Here is a 21939-nt window from a genome sequence, read left to right as displayed (position 1 = left end):
CCCCCCCCACCCCCCTCCCCCCCCAACCCTGCCCCTACCCCCAATCTCTCAATCTCCCCCCAGTGCCACAATCCTTCGTGATAGCTGGGCTCCAACACTGGCCTCTTGTACGTCCCTGATTTTAATGATTTCACCTTTGGTGGCTACCCCTTCAGTAAGGCTAGATAGAAATATCGAAAACAGGGAAAAGGGCCATTTGGCCGACAGTCAAGCATCACCCAACTGGAATGAGTATTTTTGCTTTCCATTTCACACAGGAGGGCAGTGCGTCAAAGATGGATGTGCTGGCTAACTAACAGCTGGAACATGGGGGCAAGTCCCATGACGTAACCTTCAGGAGTATATTTGATATCCGTTGGCCACCCCACTCTCAAGTTGCCTACGCCCCAAAGCTCTGGTATTCACTTTCTACATAATTCACTTCTCTACCTCACTTTCCTCCTTTAACCTACCTCTTTAACCAAGCTTTTGATCCTCTGATCTAATATCCCGTGTGGCTCGGTGTCATACTTTATACTGCTGCTGTGAAGTGTCTTGGGACGTTTCATTACATTAAACTATATAAATTGTTGATATTGAAAGAGATTAGCAGCAAAAGGTGTCTAAAAATGAAACCAGCTCCCATTAGTAACGGTGAAATGTCACCCACAAGCCTAAGAAATGATGTCACAGCTTTCATGAGTGCAATTGCACAGAACTAGCTGGCTCCCATCCAGAGCTCCAAGTTTCTATTGGTGGTTCAATCCCCATGGGGAATTGGAGACTGCCATTAACAGATTCGAAGCAGACCATGCACTTATACTCGTAAAGCTAATTTAAGCGGACTCTGCAGTGCAGAATAAACCGGATTTGCAGCAGAATTCAAACTTTGCCCAGATCATATCGTGGAAAAGTCGAAGATTTGATTAAAAAGGAGGTCCAATGTTGTCTTCAAATAAATCTAATGCAGAGAGTTTCAGTCATGAAATGGAAATCTGCTTTCAGAAGCCAACTACAGGGCACTACTGAGCTGAAAGTAGGCTGCCAGCATCATGCAAAGCCTCAAACAGCACCATCTTACACAGGACCTTCATTGTACGTTACTCCCTAAAACAAAGATCAATCCAGTTGGGTTTAATTACAGTCAGTAATCAAAGTCACTACTTTGAGCACAAAATCTTTTTAGATCTGATTTTTAAAACATATCAGAATGTATCCAGTGGAAAGGGTTAAATAAAAATCAATTTGTATAATACAACCTAAATAAACATCCCTATTAGTTAAGCTTAGGTCCATCCGTAAACAAATTTAGGTATGTCTGGAACGAGATTGCTGTCCAATTATAGCACCTCGTTTGCCACATCTAAGAGCAGACAGTGATCTTCAAAGTAGTCACACTTGGTAGTGACATTAGTAAATGGAAGAGAATTAGAGGCAGGTTGTTTTTAAACTTTTCAACTGATTTGGGGATTTTTGTCTTAAAATATTAAAAGCATCATGCAGCTTTAGCACACCCAGTTCGCAGTGAAGGAGCAAAAAGTAGGCAGCTTCACCTCAAGTTTTGAAAGCAGAACAAATATTTTCCTCGAAAGATAATCAGCGACAGGAGGTGGGGGTGGGTGGCCATGATTGGAACTGACATCAGCAGTATCATTGCAATTTAAATAAAATGTATCTGACATGTTAAACAAGCAGGAGGTCCCAATGTACTGTTGTGTGTACCGGAAACATTAATGGGGCGTGCTGGCCTATTGAAGCATAGTACACCCATCGTCTTCCAAATAGTTCGTAATTGCACTGCTGTTAACACTAGTGGAACACAAATCTCGCTGTCTTTACTCTGCTCATCAGAACCTTGTGCAAAAGTTTCATAAACCAGTACATTAGTTGTGAAACTAAAATTTCACTAAATTGTTAAAACTAAGCCTTAAAAATTTGGATCTTGAACCAAAAAATCTCAAAGCAAAAACAAACAGTCTGCACCAAGATCTTTTACTGAAAAAAAAGACCATTTTGTGCAGTCTGGTCCAAAAAAAAGAGCCAAACAATTAACCAGATCTTTTCATTAAATCTCCTTGTACAATATATTCTCAATACAGTACTCTTGAGGGTCACAGCACAGAACAAGAGTTCTCTATGTACTCTAGCATTTGCAGCCAATTAAATCCACCATGTCAAAGGCAAACAATCTTAAATCACCTCCACTGAAATGCAATATAAATGTGGCATTAGTGAAGAGAGCTTCATTTAATAGTGTTTGCAGGGAAACTGTGCGCAGATTTTTTTGGCCACTTCAAGCCCATTTCTTCCATCCTTGTGATTATATCCTATTCCAACAGAACAGAGATTTGTTTTAATTCACCAATAAAGTGGCATCGCAGCAGTTAAATGCCTTAACATTACACACAACACATCTGAAATAAGAGACAGCATCTTTTGCCATTATAAACTAGACTTTGGATATATAAACATACACTAGTCCTTATTATATGGGTCAATTTCTTGTTGCACAACCCTACCTCCGACTGTTCCCCACTATAACTATATTGCAACCAATAGCTGGTGCTGCAACTCCAAACTAGTGTCAACTGCTGATCCCCAGTTTCCAAATGTGAAATGCTACAGATAAATCAGACTGTGTCAAAGCCAAAGCAGATGGGGATTATTTAAGCTTACACGAAAGTGGGGGTCCAAAACTGTTTGGAATGTGTTGAACTGACAGTAACTCAATGCTATGCCCCTTGTAAGGGGAGTTCAACCTCAATATTAAGCTAAAATGTATTGTCTTCAGAGTGCTTTATATTGAAATGAACAATGAAGCAGGAGAAAGCAAGAAGGAGAAGAACAGAGGGATTAGAAGGTAGTGAAAACACCATAAGGATGTACATACAGAAGTCTGAAGACAAAGTGAGACGGTAACAGCTGAAATATTGAGGGACCTCAACAGTGGACATAGCTGAATGAGCATTTGTAGATCTTCAGGGACAATTAGGGATGGGTAACAATTGCTGGCTTTGTCATGGATGCCCATGTCTAATGAGACAAAAATGGCACAAAGGCAGAACAAGAAAGTGGGCCAAAATCAGAACTGGAGGCAAGAATACTACCTTCAAATCAACTAGCAGAAAGATGTCTTGGCAATTTTAAAACATTTAGCAACACTTTTGAAAACTCAGTCTGTGAAGTTTAGAAGAATGAGAGGTGATCTTATTGAAACATAAGATTCTTAGGGGGCTTTACAGGGTAGATGCAGAGAGGTGGTTTCCCCTTGCGGGAGAGTCTAGGACCAGAGGGCATAATCTCAGAGTAAGTGATCAGCCATTTAAGACAGATGGGGGAATTTCTTCTGAGGGTAGTGAATCTGTGAATTCTTCACCACAGAGGGCTGTAGAGGCTGGGTCGAAAAGTATATTCAAGGCCAAGATAGACGGATTTTTAATCAGCAAGGGAATCAAGGCTTATGGGGAGAGGCAGGAAAGTGGGATTGAGGATTATCGGGTTAACCATGATCTAATTGAATGGCAGAGCAGACTCGATGAACCGCATGGCCTACTTCTGCTCCTACGTCTTATGGCCGTTCTGGGAGATACGTTTGTGATGGTCAGAAGAACACAAGGCAATAGAAGGAAAAACTTCATGCAATAGGCAATTAGCCTTTGGAATGCATTGCCTGATATGGCAGTGGAGTCCAAAAAAGGGAATTGTCTATGTACTTGGAGAAAAAAAAAAATGCAAGGATGAGGAAAGAACAGGGAGTGGGACAGTCTGGAATGCTCGTCAAAAAGAATCCCAAGGACCAAATAGCCTCCTTCTAAGCAGCCTTCAAGTGTACTAGCAGAAACAGTACTTACTGTACCATTTTGATTCACAAATACCAGTACTTTGTTTCAAAGTAACTAGTTTAACTAGCTGCTATTTACCACCTAGATGTCTCACTGAACCAGGTATTACTAAGCTTTAAGAGGCAATGTCACTGTAAAGAAAGGCACAGTTAGGCTGCTTTTAAAATGTAACATTGACACATCAGGATTTACGCACATTGGTTTAATACTGAAATTACTATACCTCTAATGAATGCAGCAACAATATTAACTATGGGGTTTGCTTCCAGAAACTGGCCACATAGGACAAGAGACCTTCCACTATTTAAAATTATCAAAATGGAATCACACTGGAAATTTGGTATCTGACCTTTTTCCCCCTTCTCTTTTGCAGATTAAATTTGAACTCAGGAATCAAGAAGTTCCTACTCCCCAATTACACAGTTGGAAAATCCTTACCCTGGCCTGTTTGGAATACAGAGAACATGATGCTGTACAAGGCTAATGACTAACACTCGTTAGATCAGTGCAGGGTAGCAATGTGACTAATACTTTCAGAAAAATAAAATCACAATATTAAGGATTTCAGTCCTAGAAATACCTGAAGATAAGTCAACTTACAAACTTTAATTCTTACAAGCTATTACATTTGAAAATGCCATGATTACCTAAACAAATATCACACTACAGGTTTGAACACCCAGTCAGCTGAGTAATGACATTAAAGTTGCTGTCTCTTTAAATTACAATTGAATAATTTGCATGAAATGCAAATCAAAAGGTCAAGCTCCTGATCACTATTGTCTCTAACATGCACCACTTTACAAGTAGGTCAAAATCAACAATGTTATGCTCATCATGGCAAGTTCAGAATTTGAAAACGGTGTATTTTTTTTTATTAAAAAAAGAGACACTACACCAACAGGTCTGTGGTGAGAGACCCTATTTGATTTACCATCTTCAACCGTGCATATTGAACCAGGAAAGCGAGAAGCAGAGGTGAGACATTTACCTAGGGACTGACTATGCCCAGCCACACAGCAGCTGAGTCAGCGCAGCACTGGTGCAGTACCGACATCTGAGCTCTAGCTGCATGTTCTGGGAGATGATGGGAGAGACAGCTTGCCCTCATTTTTAAAAAAAAAATCACATCCCTACATACAAGTAGTTTTCTTTTAGACACTGTACTGCAATCCCAATTAGCAAAGCATTTTAAAACTGAAGATTTCAGACTTGCTCATTAATCTTAACTGGCAGACCATAATGGAGCTATGATTGCCATGGGTTTATTCAGTTTTCTCTAACAATTTAAAGTAAAAAGCTCCAAGGCTTTCTTTGGGTAACAGAGGCTTAATTCATTTACTGTGATTTGCCATTCAATAAAAAGGTTATGCCACCATAGATGAAATTGACATTTACAGCAACATAAAACTATGACCCAATGGCATTTGGCCAATTTCTGTAGGCAGTTATTACTAACCCTGATATATGGAGCCCATTCACAGTCGGGCTAGCAGGGAAAGCTGGGTACTTCATTGTGGACTGGCGGGGCGGGGGGGGGGGGGGGGGGGGGGGCGGTGCAAGAGAGAGAAAGTGAACAAAATACACCCAAGAGTCAAGATATCCTGACACCTTCCAGCTAATGGTTAGAATTACATTTGGAGATGCCCTAAGAGCAAGTTACGAACCCATCTCTAGCCAATTAACTATGCAGAGGAACCCAAAAAAAACACAGGGAAAGTGAGAAACCACATTGAATGTTCAATCAAAGTTTCATTTTTTTTCAGTAGCCCAGCAAACATTGCAAATCTAACAAACCATGTTGACTACTTGAAGGAAAATTCTCTATGCCATTAGCAGCTAAACCAAGCTATCAACAGGAATAAATGCAAATTAAAATATACATTTACTGGGCATCACCCTATTACCAAGCTTAAATTTGTGCTATTAGCAGTATGCATGAAAATACCAAGTGTCTTTTTAAAGCAAGACCTGTCCCTGCATACATTAAAGCCTCAAAATTAAATGGTGAATCATTGTAAACAGAATTTAAACAAATGCACACCACACAAATAAAAAATGCACTGAAGTGCACGTTAGGACTTTAAAAGCAAATGAAATTTTATTTTTGCTGTTCATGCACAGGGCAAACTATTACTTCCTTTGTAGAAGAGAGATGTTGCAGCCATTTCTTACACAATCTACTGTGCCTCCTCACTACTTGCAGCATGTAAAGGGTTAAGACGAAACAAAAAAAGATAAATGAAGCACACAGACAATGCAAGCCAGCACACAAAACTACAGCAGTACCTTATTATTACAAACATCTGGCTATAAATGCTAGCCTGGTCACCAATTAAACGATATTTTATTGCTTGAGAGGGGAGCTCAAATAAGAACCACTTACATTGCCTTCCTCTGCCAGTTTATAATAATAAGGTTTACCGAACAAGTTAGAGCTGGATGTTGCAAATCACTCATATTTATTTCCTCCTCACCTGAAGGAACACAAGTGAATCAGGTAACATTTCAAGCAGCAAAAAAGGCAGACATCCAGAACCCTTTCCACTGACCCCACTCTTAAATTTCAATTCACACAGGCTTTTAAGATTTTTGAGGTCACTTTGAGGGTATCAAGGTTACTGAGCAAAGATGGGTAACTGGAGTTGTAGAGACCAGCCATAGTGGAAGTGGTTTGAACCTCCTGTTTCTACGTGAGCAGAAGCCCAATGATTTTTGTTTTTGAGCCTTGTATAAACTACTGAGGGTTTATGAGTATATAGTAGGGTAAAGTGCCAGCTCTTATTCATGTTCCATCAAGAGTTGACAGCCAAAGCAGTGGTAATCCACGGCACTTAACTTGGACAGACCAGGAAGAAAGAGTGGCAAGTCAGAACTCCCATCACCATTCACTACCCCTTGATGTTGGCCAGGATTAGGCTTCATGCTGATGCTCATCATCTTGGCATCTCAAAGAAAAAAAATAGCTACTTCAATGGGTTTCTAGACAGATCAGAGGGAAACTTGCAAACATTTGGATATGGCCTTCAGGAAAGATGAGGCCAAAGATTAACTGAGGGAGAAAACCAGAAACAAACATGCAAAAGGTTCACAGATGAAGCCAGCATTTGGAAAAAGTACCAACAGCTGCTTATACCTATAGACTCCTGCCAATCTCCCAGCCCCCCCCACCCCCAAAAAGGTCAATACTCGAGGGTTAGTGGTGCAGGTACAAATGCAGAATCTTCTGGAAATTGGTCTCAACTGACTTATTTTGTTGAGATTACCTTTACACTGGAAGATTTGTTGGATTGAGTGCAAAACTCCAAGGTGTAGCTCGATAACACGGTGCACTGAAGTGACAGCACACACCAGGGAGCCGAGACACAAGGTTCCCACTCAGACTATCGATCATTACTAAGACTGCAAAAGGTCCCAATCTAAAACTATGGAAATACATTGGGGGAGGCCACTTGACCTACAGATCAGTGTGTTAGAACACACTGCACCACAAGGTCTACACCCTACGCAGGCAAAGATAATAATGAAGGGCATTTGACACATCTCAGCTCATCTATCCAACTTGAGCTCAGTTTCCTCGCCACAGCACTCAAGCATTTCACTTTTCATTTCAGAGGGGCTCCATTACCCTTCACTTCACGCAAAACACTTGCTATCTGTTCCAAATTCGTGTTTCATCAGTTTGAAGCTGTTCTTTGGTTTACTCTCAGGATTTGGTTTGAAGCATCATTCCATTCTTCCCTTTCCTATACTCCTGTTTGCCATCTTATTTAAGATGAAGTGACCTTTCAAGGCTGCAAAGAAAATGTCTCCAGGCTTTCCTCATTGAATCCTTGTGCACCAGGAATTGTTCTCATACCTCATCTTAACCTCAACCAGGGTTTCAATGTCTTTCTATTGCACCATTGACCAAAACCAGGCGCTATATACAAGGCGCAGTCTGATTAGAACATTGTTAGACTAGTGCTGTACTGTTTAGTACAAAGCTTACTCTGCTGTGCCAACTGCTTCTCTGCTGTAAATGCTACTGCATTCACTAAAACTCCATTGCTCACTGAACTTCACTAGAGGCTGTTTTTAAACACTTTCACAGGAATAATTATGCCACCTATTAAATTACACTAGTCACTTATCTACATATTTACATCCTTAGCATTTTATGAAGTATAAAATTAATTGGACAATCTCATATCCCACTGGCCCTCCTAGTTTAACTTGATCTGTGAAACCGACAAAGTTGCTTCTGAGTCCAAGTTATTGAAGTAAATTAGAAACTTAAAGGTAAATCACCCCACTCTGCTCTTACCACCTCTAACAACACACAATTTCTGATCCATTCCAAGAGTTTTACCCTGAATCCTCCCTGAGTGTATAAAGTATTACATGTTCTTGTTATTAAATAAAGGAATGCTGGGAAAGTAAGAGACTTCAGGAGGAAATTTTATTTTTTTTTTTTTATAAATCTTCACTGAACAATCGCTTGACTTTTCTGGGACCTATCAATAGGTTTTATAAGACCAATTTATCTTGCCTTTTCTGTACATTATGTAACGAATGGGAAAGGAAAGTTACCTCATTAAAGCTTTGGATGTTAGCGAACAAAGCACTCGAGAGGATGCACATGCAACATTAGCACTAAAATTATTTGTAAAGCAGAGGTTGTGGGGGGAGGGGGGGCGTTGGTGAAATGAAGTCCACAGCACAGCAAGATAGCAATGATCAGCACACCGCATTCAAGAGCAGGGTCAGTTCTTACAGAGTTTGGTAGGTCCCATCTCGTGCCTTGAAGAATTTGACTGCAAAGAAAAACGCTGCCTCGGCTCCCAGAACTAAGACAATCCCTCCGATGAAGCTGGCTGGATCAAAGCTGGAGGGCGAATACACGGGGGTTGTTGTTGGAATCTCAGTGGTGGCTGCAGTTTCTGTAAGAAAGGAAAACGCCCAAGAGATCCATGAATTTGTAACAGTTCATCAATTTAACCCCCCCCCCCGCCCAATTCATAAAAACCTCAGATGTCACTGTAGTAAGAGCTGAGCATTTTGTTACTGTCCTGTTGGGCAGGTGTAAATCAACTCTTCAACGTGGCTGCTTGCAGCAAGTCCACATGGGGAGTCTTTTTCCATGCAGAACACAACGTTCACCCTGCGGTCCTGTTTAAGTTAAATCACTGATTAATTTGTGCATTAACAGGAAAAAAACCCCCTTCCGATATCATTTAAATCCATGTGTTACACATACATCAGAAAAATACACCCATGTTAGCACAGCCCAAAAAAACTCTCTTCCTAATAGTACTCACACAGCAGCCAAGTAAACAACAAGCAATAGGTCCCAACAACCTGAATGAACAGAGGAGATATGGAAAACAAAAACAGAATTACCTGGAAAAACTCAGCAGGTCTGGCAGCATCGGCGGAGAAGAAAAGAGTTGACGTTTCGAGTCCTCATGACCCTTCGACTGTTTTTATTGAGGAGATATGGATTGCCCTGGGCTACTTCTAATGTTTATTTCAAAAATCAACACTGAACAACTCCCCTCCAAGGACCTTCCCCCCCTCCTGTAGGCTCATCCAACAAAGCAACATGTAAAAATAGTTACACATATTAAAGATGACAAGATTCAAAAAGGAAAAAGGTCCACTGAAAGCTAATCAGAGTTCCTTGCGTGACACGAATTTCTAAAAGAGCAATGGGGACTAAAAGCAACATTTCTTTAAAAGGTATCTAACATTGCACTAAAAGGCAGAGTCCACAGCAGGATAAGTGCAGATAGTGCAAAAAAAAAACTGCATCCCAGAGATTAAATTATAAACTAGAAAACTAGATTGTAGTAATACCTTGTATCAAATTCCACAATACAACATCCTGCTTGCACTATAAGCACTATCACTACTTATTCTGCAGAACAAACATTAGATTAGAAAATATAATGATTAAGCAACTACTACAATAGCTTTGGGTGGCAGGATGTGATTAATGTCTGGAAACTACAATCCATTTTGCTGGCGATGCAAATCCTTGAATATTAAAAAGGTAAATTAATTGATGTATCCCAGATACCAAAGGCCATTTATAACTCAGTTTGAAGCTGAGCTGGATTTACTGAAAATGTTTTGGCCATCTTATTTCTGTGCACATTAGAATACACCCCCTTCCACATTAGTTGGTATCCTGTGCAATCGACACCATAGACTATTGTAACGGGGAACATGGAAAGGGCTGCTTTTAACCACCTTGACTTCACTGGTTAATAAGTCCTAGTATAGAACACTCAATCTGTCCATGTAGCAAACTGATGCATGCAAATTAATGAAAATTGTTCTATGTGACCACTTCCCAAATCTGCACCTATGAGTCAGGGAATCCAAGTGTTTGAGCACACCTACCCATAGCCCCAGTGTCTCTGCAGGAACACAAGGTGTTTTTAGTGGCACGTTTTCAACTTACGATTTGTGCATTTAGTTTTGCAGAGCACATTTCCCAATTTAAACAGTCACCTTGATTACAGTTTTACGAACGTGTTCTCTAATCAGGCCACCTGGTAAAACATCGTGCAGCTGCATGCACAACATGGACTCATCATGCCTGCAGATCTTTACACGATAGGCTCTCTCTCTCCCTTACGGCGGTGGTGGGAAGCAGGGAACAAGAACTGGGAATTTGGAGGAAAGGTCAGTCAAATATGGGACCAGGACAACTGTTAATCTCAGCCTGGAAAAGGAATCCAAGGGGGCGCAGAATGCACATTCAAAAAACACTATCCTCTAGAAGGGTTTCCAGAACATGTATGGTTGCAATCAAACTCTCTTAACCAGCAACTTGTGAGAGAGAGAGGGAGAGAGAGAGAGATAGATAGCCTCAACTGTAAATAAGGAACTATTTGTAATTGAGATATAAGATTAATTGATTTTAAAGACTATTTTGATCAAATAGTTTATTACCCCAACAGCACTAGGATAACAACAAGATTCAACAATTAGATTTGCTGCTTAAGCAGACACACTTGAAATGATTCTCAATTCATTTTAAGCCAAACTATTTTAATTTTCTACTGAATGAAGTGTGACTCAATATGTAGCAATAGTTCCTTAATTATTAAGTGTGCCATCTTCAATTACTGCCAACAAATAAGGTTACCTAATTTAAAAAGATCCAGATCCTGGAGGATTTATTTTGAATGTCTCAGGTCTTCACAAAATTTAGCAAGATTGAGTGGAAAACATCTTTTAAAACACAAGTTAAAACTGAAAATTGGTTAGGAACGTGTAGTGTTTGGCAGGATTATTTTGAACTCTTTCAAGAGGAGGGTAATTAACGCTTCAATCTGCTAAACTGAACAGTAACAGATCGTGAGGGTATAACATTTGAGACCATGGCTGCTGTGGTAAACTGAGTCAGCAAGTCCTTTGCTACTATGCAAATATGGCTTAATCCCTGGAACATGCTAACTGAATACAGTACATTCTGTACCAGAACAGACCACCCCCATCAGGTTTGTAGAAGGGGAAAGGGCCTGCAGAAGCAGCTTTTAAAACAAAAAGCATTATTGATTTTATTCATGAGATGAGGACCAATAAAGAATCCTGTTTTGGATCCTGTACAATCCACAGGCAAATACATATTTGTATTAAAGTTGCGAGTGCTGTCCTGGGAGGATTGTGGAAGCCCCTCTGAATGTGTTCAGCCCAGAGAAGCTTTGTCGCACCTGTATTCATATACATAGAAAATGTAAACTAACTGCAAAACTATGTGGTCAATTCACTATGGATTAGTAGATACGGCAGACATTGGATAAAGAGGTCTCCAGACTGGACACCTTCATGTTACAGGACAGTTGTAGAAGCCTGAACAAAGCTTCTACAAAATGAGCATTGGGCTTATTATAAATTTGCAACTTTTTGGGAAGCCTAGTCATTCACAGGCTGAGAAGAGTACAAATTCTCTCTGGCTATTTATTACATATTTGCATTTGAATGGAGACAAAAACTACAGTTTTTTTTATTAAGAACAAACAATTCTGTCAAATGCAATAAAACTTATTTTTGGAAATACATAAAAACTCACATTAAGACCTGACCAAGAACTGGATTTGCATTGCAAGATAATGCAAACAATCCATCTTTTTCACCCATCTCTAGCTATAAAAGGTTAGTCTCTTCAACTATGCAACCAGGACAGGCAGAAAAAAATGGAGTGAAAGGATTACAATTCTTTCAAGTTAAAATATCCTATTAAATACTTCAAAACTACATTTACAGTACAACAGAAAAATACAAAAGACAAGATTTCATATGGAGAGTTACTAATACTAAGCATTGAATGTAGGAACGACTTCAGAAACAGAACACGTCACTAAGTGTTAGTGAATGCTTACCTACAGATGTGGTGGAAACTTCCTCAGCTGATGTTGAAGGGCAGGGGGAAGAAAGAACAGGGAGTAAAAAAAAACTCAAACTTCTCCCTAATTATTAGTACACTTTTCTATTATTTCCACAACTGGAGATACATAAGCCACTTATCCAAGCTAAATTTTGCTCGAAAACTGTAGAAACACACATGTACCTTGTGCTCTGTACATGGTTGAAAAAGGAAAGTTGCATTACAATTCTTCAATCATTCACAGGTACAATTACTTCATATTAAATCACCAGGTTAAATGAGGTCCACCCTGGTATCCTGGACTACATATTCCTAACCAAGTTAGCATAGCACAAGTGGTGGTACCTTAAGTGTATCAAACCGGAGAGTTGATGAACTTACATCAGCTCTTGCAGTCTGCAGTTTAACACTATGGCAAATGAATCATACTGAAAAGGAGTTAAAAGGAGCTGTGAATTCTTAAGATGGAGGGATGAAATACTGAAAGCATATTTGTAGGCAAGTTCTTGGTCACCTATCCAAGAAAGGATGCACCAGCACACAATCAAAATTTTGGTCCTTATTATAGAAGGAAACTTTCATTCATCTTAGAATATGTTCAAGCAAATATTGCAGGAGCAGGAGCAAAACAGAAGGAAGAGGTTCAGTTTCAGTTAAGTGTTTGACTGAAGTTGATGCTCCCCCCAGTCTAAATGAAAACAAGTTGTAGCATATTAGGCCACAAGTCTCCTCTCACCATGGTTCTAAACATCATCCTTAAAATAACTGATTAATAAAGTATTAGGGTGTCTGGAGTTTGAGATGAAGAACACGTTTTGGCCCAAGTATGCAGAATTCTTGAAGCAATTGCCATACTATCTCAAAACCCTGCTGCATACCTGCACTTTGTAAAAGGTGTCAGCGCAATTTGAAAAATACTCAACACTTTTGCTGTCTCACCTCTCACCACCACCCCCCCCACCCCCCACCCCCCAACCTCAGCTTAACATGGGCTAACGTGGCGAAAGCACATGTGGGTCATTTTTAACCTTCCCCAACAGAATATAAGTGCTAAAAACAAAAAAACTGCGGATGCTGGAAATCCAAAACAAAAACAAAAACAGAATTACCTGGAAAAACTCAGCAGGTCTGGCAGCATCGGCGGAGAAGAAAAGAGTTGATGTTTCGAGTCCTCATGACCCTTCGACAGAACTTGAGTATAGAATATAAGTGCTTGCAGTTACAGGTGGTGGCCTCATGGAGTAATTGTTTTCATGGCCAAGTGACGAGTTGTGTGCTGCTGTGTAGCAGATGAGCACTCCTAACGCTTGTCCCAATGGAAGGAGCAAAACAGATAGATAATTTGTCCTTCCAGGATGGTTGGTGTAGAGCTCCAGGACTGGCAAAAATGTCTGCCCTAAACTTAAGTTCATTCTTTCCAAATAAAAATATCTAACAAATAGAATTTATCCACATGACTGTTGAAGCTGAATAGTTACTGTTTCATTTTACCTGTTGTAGAGGATACAGTCGCAGTGCTAGTGGTGTTGAAGACAGGAGGAGGAAGAGAAGATAATTGTAGAACTGAGGAGACAGAACAAGTTACATTTGCAGGAATATTCTAGATCAGTGAAAAGATATTTTAAATGGAAACCACTTTTTCTAAAAGTAAACACTTTCGCCAGCTATTTCTCCTTTCAAAAGTTTTAGTTTGCCACACTAGTCTAGCAAGAAACTATTTGGCACTCACGAGCCTTGTACTATTCTCCTGCAAACCTCTCATTTTTAGCCCCTCTTTAGGGTCTTCACCATAATCCGCTCCTAGGCCTCTACCAGTAACTAAACATACAAAAGCAATCTGTGGTGTCACAGTCTGATTTCATCACCATTTTATGGTCTCAAAAAGCCAACATAACACTATATTAAGATTGAGTATTCATTCCAATGGTACAGCATCACCACAATGCTCCACAGCTATTTCTTTTAACAAATTTAGTACGATAACTAGAGAGTAGACCAAAACTGTTTCCATTGACTGTAGGGTCAAGAACTTGAAGAACCAGATTTAAAATGATCAGCAAAAGAATCAAAAGGTGACATGAGGAAAATTTTAAAGGAGAGAGAGTGGTTACGAACTGGAATGCACAGCCTAAAGGGGGTGGGTGGAATCAGATTCAACTGTGGCTTTTGAAAGGGAATTGGACATACACCCAAAGGGTGGGAAAAAGATTTGCAGGGTTACAAGGAAGGGGTAGGGGAGCAGAACCAGCTAATTGCCCTTGCAGAAAATGGCATAGGCTCAGTGGGCTGAATGGCATCCTGCTGTGCTGTAACCATTGTAAGATTGTCAGAGCAGATTACAAGGAGGAATTCTAGCCCATTCTGCACAGCCACTCGCAACAACCAACCAGTACCTCGACACCAGTGGAATGTGCATGGAGGCCCAGTCAGTTGTTCCGATCCTAAAATTGGCAAAGAAAATAAATTTCACAGCACTGGACACTAAGGGTGACATCAAATTGAAAGGATAGGCATACAATGCTGCAAGGATTAGTGGCAGGCCAAAGGATTGAGAACATTTTAGAAACCAAAGGATGACTAACAAAAAGAGGGAGAATTTAGAATGTGAATAAACCAGCAAGAAATACAGAAAACAGACTGTAAGAGCATCTACAAATATATCAAGAGAAAAAAAAGAGAAACTAAAGAAACTTAAGAGGATCAGACTGGGGAATGAATAACAAGAAATAAGGAAATGGCAGAGACTTTGAACAAGTATTTTGCGTCCCTTTTCAGAAAAGCATCTCAAGAATAGTAGAAAGTAAAGGGGTTAAAGGAAGGAACTTAAAACAATCATGAACATTGGAGAAAAATATACTAGGAAAACTAATAGGGGTAAGGGTTGACAAGTTCCCTGGGCCTGATGACTTACACCCAAGGGTCTTGAAAGGAGTGGCTACAGAGACAATGGACGCATTGGTTGTAATCTTCTGAAATTCCTCAGATTCTGGAAAGGTTCATGCAAACAGATGAATTAGGAGCAGGAGTAGGCCACTCAGCCCTTCATGCCTGCTCTGCCATTCAAGATCATGGCTGAGCTGATTGTAACCTCAACTTCACGTCCCCACCTACCCCCAATAACCTTGCATCCGTTGCTCATCACAAACCTACTTACCTCTGCCTTAAATATATTCAAAATGCTACCTCCACTGCCTTTTGGAGGAAGTGTTCAAAAGACTCACAACCCTCAAAATTTCTCATCTCTGTCTTAAATGGGCAACCCCTGATTTTTAAATAGTAACCCCAAGTTCTAGATTCCCTCACAAGAGAAAGCATCCTTTCCACATCCACTCTGTCAAGTCCCCTCAGGATTTTATGTTTCAATCAAGTCACCTTTTGCTCATCTAAACTCCAGTGGATACAAGCCCAGCCTGTCCAACCTTTCCTCATAAGACAACCCGCCCATTCCTGGTATTAGTCTAAACCTTTTCTGAACTTCTTCCAATGCGTTTACATCCTCAAAAGGAGGAGACCAATACTGTACACAATACTCCAGATGTGGTCTTACCAATGTCCTCTTATAACTGAAGCATAACCTCCCTACTCTTACATTAAACAATAACATTCTATTTACTTTCCTAATTACTTGCTGTACCTGCATACTAACCTTTTGTGATTCATGCACTAAGACACCCAGATCCCTCTGCATCTCAGAGCTCTGCAATCTCTCACCATTTAGATAATATGCTTCTCTTTTATTCTTCCTGGCAAAAATGGACAATTTTGCATTTTTCCACATCATACTCCCATTTGCCATACCTTTGCTCACTTACTTAACCTGTCTATATCTCTTTGTAGCATCCTTATGTCCTCTTCACATCTTACTTTCCTACTTATCTTTTGTCATGAAAGAGTTGAAGAGCAATATTGATAGGGGATCAGGGGTGTTTCTGCAACAGTAGGAAAACCACAAGCCTGTATGCAAGAAAGGAAGGAGACAAAGTAGGAAAGTATAGGCCAAGCAGTCTATCGTCAGTCATTGGTAAAATGCTGGAATTGATTAAGATGGTAGCAGCAGGACATTAAAAACATAAGAGTCAACATGGTTTTGTGAAAGAAAAGAGACTGTTTGACAAATTTATTGGAGTTCTTTGAGGATGTAACGAGCAGGGTGGATTAAAGGGAACCAGTAGATGTAGTGTATTTGAATTTCCAAAGGACATGCGATAAAGGTGCCACATAAAAAGGTCACTACAAAAGATAAGAGTTTATGGTGCTGGGGCGATAGTTAGCCAATCCTCAATATTTGTTAATATACTAAGAAAGGGTGGGGGTGGAAAAATGGGTCACTTTCAGGTTGGCAAACTAATTAGTAAAATGCCATGTAGAGATGAGTGCTGGGGCCTCAACTATTTACAATCCATATCAACGACTTGGATGAAGGGACAAAGTGTATTATAGCCAGATTTGCTAAAGCTACAAGCTTGTTGAATATACAAATAAGTAGAAAGCATGTTGTGAGGAGAACACTCTGCAAAGGGACATAGATAGGTAAAGTGAATGGACAAAAATTTATTAGACAAGAGCATAATGTGGGAAAATGCGAGATTGATTCCTGATGTGAGGGAGGGTGGGGGTGGTGGGGGTGTGGAGATGCGCAGGGGGAGCAAAGAGAGAGATTGAGCAGGTTGGCTCTATACTTGGAGAGTAGAAAAATGAGGGGGTGACCTTATTGAAGCTTTCTGAAGGGGCTTGACAGCAGAGAGGATGTCTCCCTTCGTGGGGGAATCTAAAACTGGGGCAGATTCAAAATAAAGGCCCCCCTCTCCCCCTTAAAGACTGAATGAGGAGGAATTTCTTCTCCCAGAGGGTAATTTTCTACCCTAGCGCGCCGCATTGAATATATTGAAGGCTGGGTTAGGCAAAAGGGAGTCGAGACCCATAGACGACAGGCAGGAGGGAAACAAGAGTTAAGGCCACAATCAGATCCACCATGAGCTTGTTGAATGGTGGAGCAGGTTCAAGAAGCCTACTCCTGCTCCTATTTCTTATACTCTTAAACAATGTGGAGATGATCTGAAGGGGACAACTCACTGTAGTGATGACAATCCTCATTTTGATGCTTTTCTAAACTCCAAACCAAATCAAAAACTTGAACCCTTGCTGTAGAATGCATTTTTGTGCGATAAACAAGATTTGACAAACTCCCAATCCCACCAGTCCTGAAATAAATCCCCGAAAGGTAGTTCACAAATGTTCTCAACTAGCAGAGATGTCTCCTTGCTATGCTCATAGTTTACACTAAATGCACTGAAATCAAAATCTGAAACATAATGTGCTATCGTAAAGTTGAGTAAACCACTCGGAGTCAAACTATTTGACTTTAAGTGGAATATTGCTGAATAGAGAGACATGTTGCCAAAGCTAAAAGCAGAAAAGCCAGAAAAGCAACTGTTCAGTGGAACACTAGATACCAACAATATAATAAAGGGGTCCACAGCACCAGAGGGTAAGAACCAGACAAAGAACAAATGGTGGAACAAGGGTTAATGGTGGTGCCAGAAAACATAGCCAAACAGAAGAGGTTAGCAGGCTTCTGAAGGAACTAGCTTTCCAGGAGTTTTTGTAGAGAGGAATAAATGAGAAGGATTTAAAAGATTGTTCCAGGAACTCTGCTGCCTCAGCCAGAGCTGAGGTGGGGGTTGAGAAGAATGCAAAGAGGTGGCTAAAATTGTCAGAAGAATGGAGGACATGTCAGGAAGGAGTTTAATGGAGATTAATTCAACGGGGAGGGGCAAAATTGTAAAGTGATTCATAGATACAGAGCAGGGGCTTTTGCAATTAATACATTGAGGGAATTGAGAGAAAAAACCCATCTCTTTTAAAGACGAGGTATGCATCAGGTGGTGGAAGTCTTACTGTAAGGGAGGAGAGAGAAATACAATCATATTTTAGGGCTCAACCTTCACTCCAGAATTCATCATCTTTTGAAGATAATTAGTTGCTTTAAATCGACAAGCCTTAAAAATCATAGGGGTAATTCTCTGCAAATTGAAGTCATTTCATTTCTCCAGTCAAACTGATGTTAGAGTTTTACATTGGAAATTGTACAAGCCATTCTGATTATGTAAAATGAGGCGAGTTACATTAGCTGTAAATTTATTAGTCTGAGATGAAATAGCTAGTCTTTTAAAAAATTAGTTTGGTGTGCTCTCAATATTGAGCTGGAGGGTGACACCTGAATCGCACACCCAAGCTACATTAGTGCTTTTTAAGCCTATCCTGGGTGGAAGAGGCTATTTAATCTTTAAAGCATCGTAGAGTAACATCCTCCACTGTCACCAAATTATCACTTCAGTAATGCAGAAATTTCCTCCAATTAAATATTGGGAAGACTGAAGTTTTTGTCACTAGCCATCAATTCCATTACCCCTCCAAATAACTGTCTGAGGCTGAACCAGGCTGGTCACAGCCTTTGACCCCAAAGTGAACTTCAGACCACATATCTGCAGCATTAAGATCACCACCTCTGGAACATCACTGGACTCTGACCCCATTCCTTCTTCACCTCTGGATAGTCTGCTCCGATACAGACATGGTCAGCCTCCCATTTTCTTCTATCCACAGGCTGGAGGCCTGTCCCCCTAACTTATATCAAGTCCTGTTCACCCACCATGCCAGTGCTTGCTGACCTTCATTGGCTCCCAGTTAAAAAAAAAACACTTTTGTCCCCAAATCCCTCCATTGCCTGGTCACCTCAAGTCCCACCACACAAAACAAGACATCTGAACTCCAATTCTGACCATCTTGCACATCTCCAATTTTAAAATCACTCCAACATCGGTGGCCATTGCGTCAGCTGCCAACGCCCCAAGGTCTGAAGCTCCCACCCTAAACCTCGGTTGCTCTCCCTCCCTTTAAGATGCTCCTTAAAACCAGCCTCTGCCCAACGTATTGGTCGCCTGCCCTAATATCACCTAATGCAGCTCAGTGGCAAACTTCCTTTGATAGTAAGATGTCTCAAGACATTTTGTTATGACAAAGGCACGACATAAGAAGCAGTTGTTGGGCTGAAAACTCAATCCTAAAGTTGTTCCCACACCTCCCCCCCGCGGTCTATGCGCACCCCCCTCCCCCCCCAAAAAAAAAAGAATGACCGGGAGAGAAGAGGCAGAAAACAAAATACCGACTTAACAGGGGATAAAATAAAAAGAGGAGGCAGGCAGAAACTTCCTGTCGCCACCTAGATTTTTACTTAGAGGTTAGCGGATGCTCATTGAGTACATTCGCGATGGAGGCTGACTTATAGACAAAAAGATACAGGAGGGTAGTACAGGAAGGCCCTTCTCCTGTTGGCAAATTTCCTTTAAAGCCCCAAAGCCAAATGAAAGCCCACAGCCAATGCCGAAATCTCAGCCCATTCAGCCACCCCATGGAAGATTCCTCCCCGATAGGAGGGATTGCTGACGAATCCAAACAGCACAGCGTACCTTGTGCAGCCCCTAGGAATAGAGAACAGGCAGCTGGGATCCAGTCAGTCAGTCCCCCAACACAATGCGCAAGAAAGAACATCCTACAAAACCCAAGCTGCCTTTGGAACCTGTACCTCAATTAAACAACATACAAAGAAGAAGGGTGATGACTCACTATGTGATTATCTAAAACTGTAAGTATATCAACCACGAACCAAAATATGGAAGCCCAATGCACTTTTCTTTCAAAGACGGGGTGTAAAGCCTACAGGTAAAATTCCAAGATCATTCTATATTATTCCAGTTGCGAGCCATTGAATCATTAGAGAATTCACACAAATTGAAAGCAGGCAGCAGACAGATTTCTCATTAGTACACAAATAATGGTTTCCTTGTAATTTAATGTGCAAAACATCCTGATTTCAAACTCTTGTCAACCAGAACCCAAAGTGTATGGGGTGACTTCTGGGCTTGTCTGAACAAAGCACTACTTTCTGTGTGCTTGCTCCATAGAATCGGTCGCAAGGCAGGTGTCAACCCGAACGCTGATGTTTTTGGGGGAAACATGACAAACAGTTAACATGAGCAGTTTTACATTCTGCTTGTAGTTAGCTGTGGGACATTCACATTTGCAGGACAAGCGGAGGCTCTCCAGCTGTGTGTAAAAGCAGCAACTTTTTCTCCTTACCTTTACACATTGAAGGCTCGTCATGTATAGTGCAGTCTGTGAGATTATCAGACGTCTTTGATACACACAAGGTTTCTGAAAGAGAGACACTAATTTTACTACCTTACCTGGAGGCAGGGAGGGGGTGCCCAATCCCAGATACAAAGGTGCCCCTTAAATATTTAGAAACGCCCATAATTGCTACAAACTGTATTTACTGCTACTTTCAGGATGAACACACAAATGATTAACAGGAGATACATCCAATGCTTTAAAAGCGACTGCTACAAAAGATATCCCCTTACCAAGATATATATATATATATATATATATATAGATAGGAGCTAAATATGCTCCCCCATCAAGACATAGTTCCTAAGAGTTCATTGTGAAGACATGAGACCCATTAACCTCAAAGAGAGCTCAGTGTGTGCATCCTGTTCATTAGCCTTCTGTGGAAATCCCTCCTTCAGATTCTCAGGAGCCTGGAAACAGACCGATCCAGGGGGAAAATCTCAGTTGACCATCCAGACCTTTAAATTTATATCAGGTGAGATGTGACAAGCCTGATTAAGTGCCACCCAAGTTGGCAGCTGCTGCCAACAACAATGGTCTGAAGACTCAAAATGGATCAGGTCAGAGTTTTATATTGGTCAGTCAGCTGTAGCAGCAATTCCTACATCCACCTCCACGACAGCTCGACTCCAAATCTGTTTCAGCTCATCTGTTGCTGTCACCTTTAGTTTTTAAGTTACATCTGGAGTAGATGACTAATGCTCTTCTGGCTGGTGTCCCACTTTAGCTTAGCGAATATTCTGCTGCCAGTATCCTAACTCGCACCAGGTCCTGTTCACCCATCACCTCTTGTGCTCACTGACCTACACTGCTCAACTGAGAGCATACGCCTCAATTTTAAAACTTTCATCCTGGTTTTCAAATCCCTCTATCCCCACCTCCAATTCCCCTCCACATCTTGGAAACCTTAATTGGAGGAACACAGAAATCAGGTTTGTTGAGCTGGAGGAGGTTAATACAGACAGTAATTTTAAGTTTTAAAAATATATTTTAATGAATCTCCAACAGTAATTAAAACCTAAAGGAGTGAGACTCCGCACTTAATTTGTTGTGCCAGAAGTTACTTGGTAGCAATCAAGACTTATCATGCCATTAAAAACTCATTTACATTTAACCTCCAACACTTAAGGTCCAACTTTATTTGCCGTGTCTAGTGGGTATCTATTGGGCAAGTACTGAAACTTCATACCCTTCACACGTTTAATGCAGCCTATTGGCAAGGTACTGCGTGTGCAATTTGCAGGAGCAGAGCAAAGTAGACAGCAACTTCTGATTTCCATGTTTAACTGCACGTGTGCAGATGCTAGATTTAGTCTATACTGACAGTGCTATTAACCTGGCTGTTATTCTTGGTACAAAGTTTGGAGCATTATAAAAAAGATACCAAGTTAACAGCAGTTTGTTTGCTTCTGTGGAATAGTAACTTCGAATAAAGTCTTTGACACAAGCCATTTTGGTTGCACATGTTAATTGTCAACTGCTGCATGCAAAGCTTATAGACATGGATGTAAAGCAATGTGATTAAGTTACTGAACAATGGTTTCC

The 21939-nt window shown here is 40.7% G+C and overlaps 1 protein-coding gene across 1 annotated transcript in view; it reads right to left on the bottom strand.

Annotated features, from left to right (window-relative positions):
• Positions 1–2181: 2181 nt before the first annotated feature.
• Positions 2182–21939, bottom strand: part of cd164l2 (CD164 sialomucin-like 2) — a 38285-nt gene continuing 18527 nt past the window's right edge. The window contains exons 3-6 of the mRNA XM_041212074.1: positions 20341–20415; positions 12197–12223; positions 8578–8743; positions 2182–2306 (exon numbers count right to left, since the gene is read on the bottom strand). Coding sequence (XP_041068008.1) covers positions 2300–2306; positions 8578–8743; positions 12197–12223; positions 20341–20415 — 275 coding nt within the window. The 3' untranslated portion in view covers positions 2182–2299. The remainder of the gene's footprint in view (positions 2307–8577; positions 8744–12196; positions 12224–20340; positions 20416–21939) is intronic.

The sequence above is a fragment of the Carcharodon carcharias genome, chromosome 19 (assembly GCF_017639515.1).
Source record: "Carcharodon carcharias isolate sCarCar2 chromosome 19, sCarCar2.pri, whole genome shotgun sequence".
Lineage (NCBI taxonomy): Eukaryota > Metazoa > Chordata > Chondrichthyes > Lamniformes > Lamnidae > Carcharodon > Carcharodon carcharias.
The sequence above is the reverse complement of the archived record's forward strand: the minus strand, read 5'-3'. Positions and strand labels throughout refer to the sequence as shown.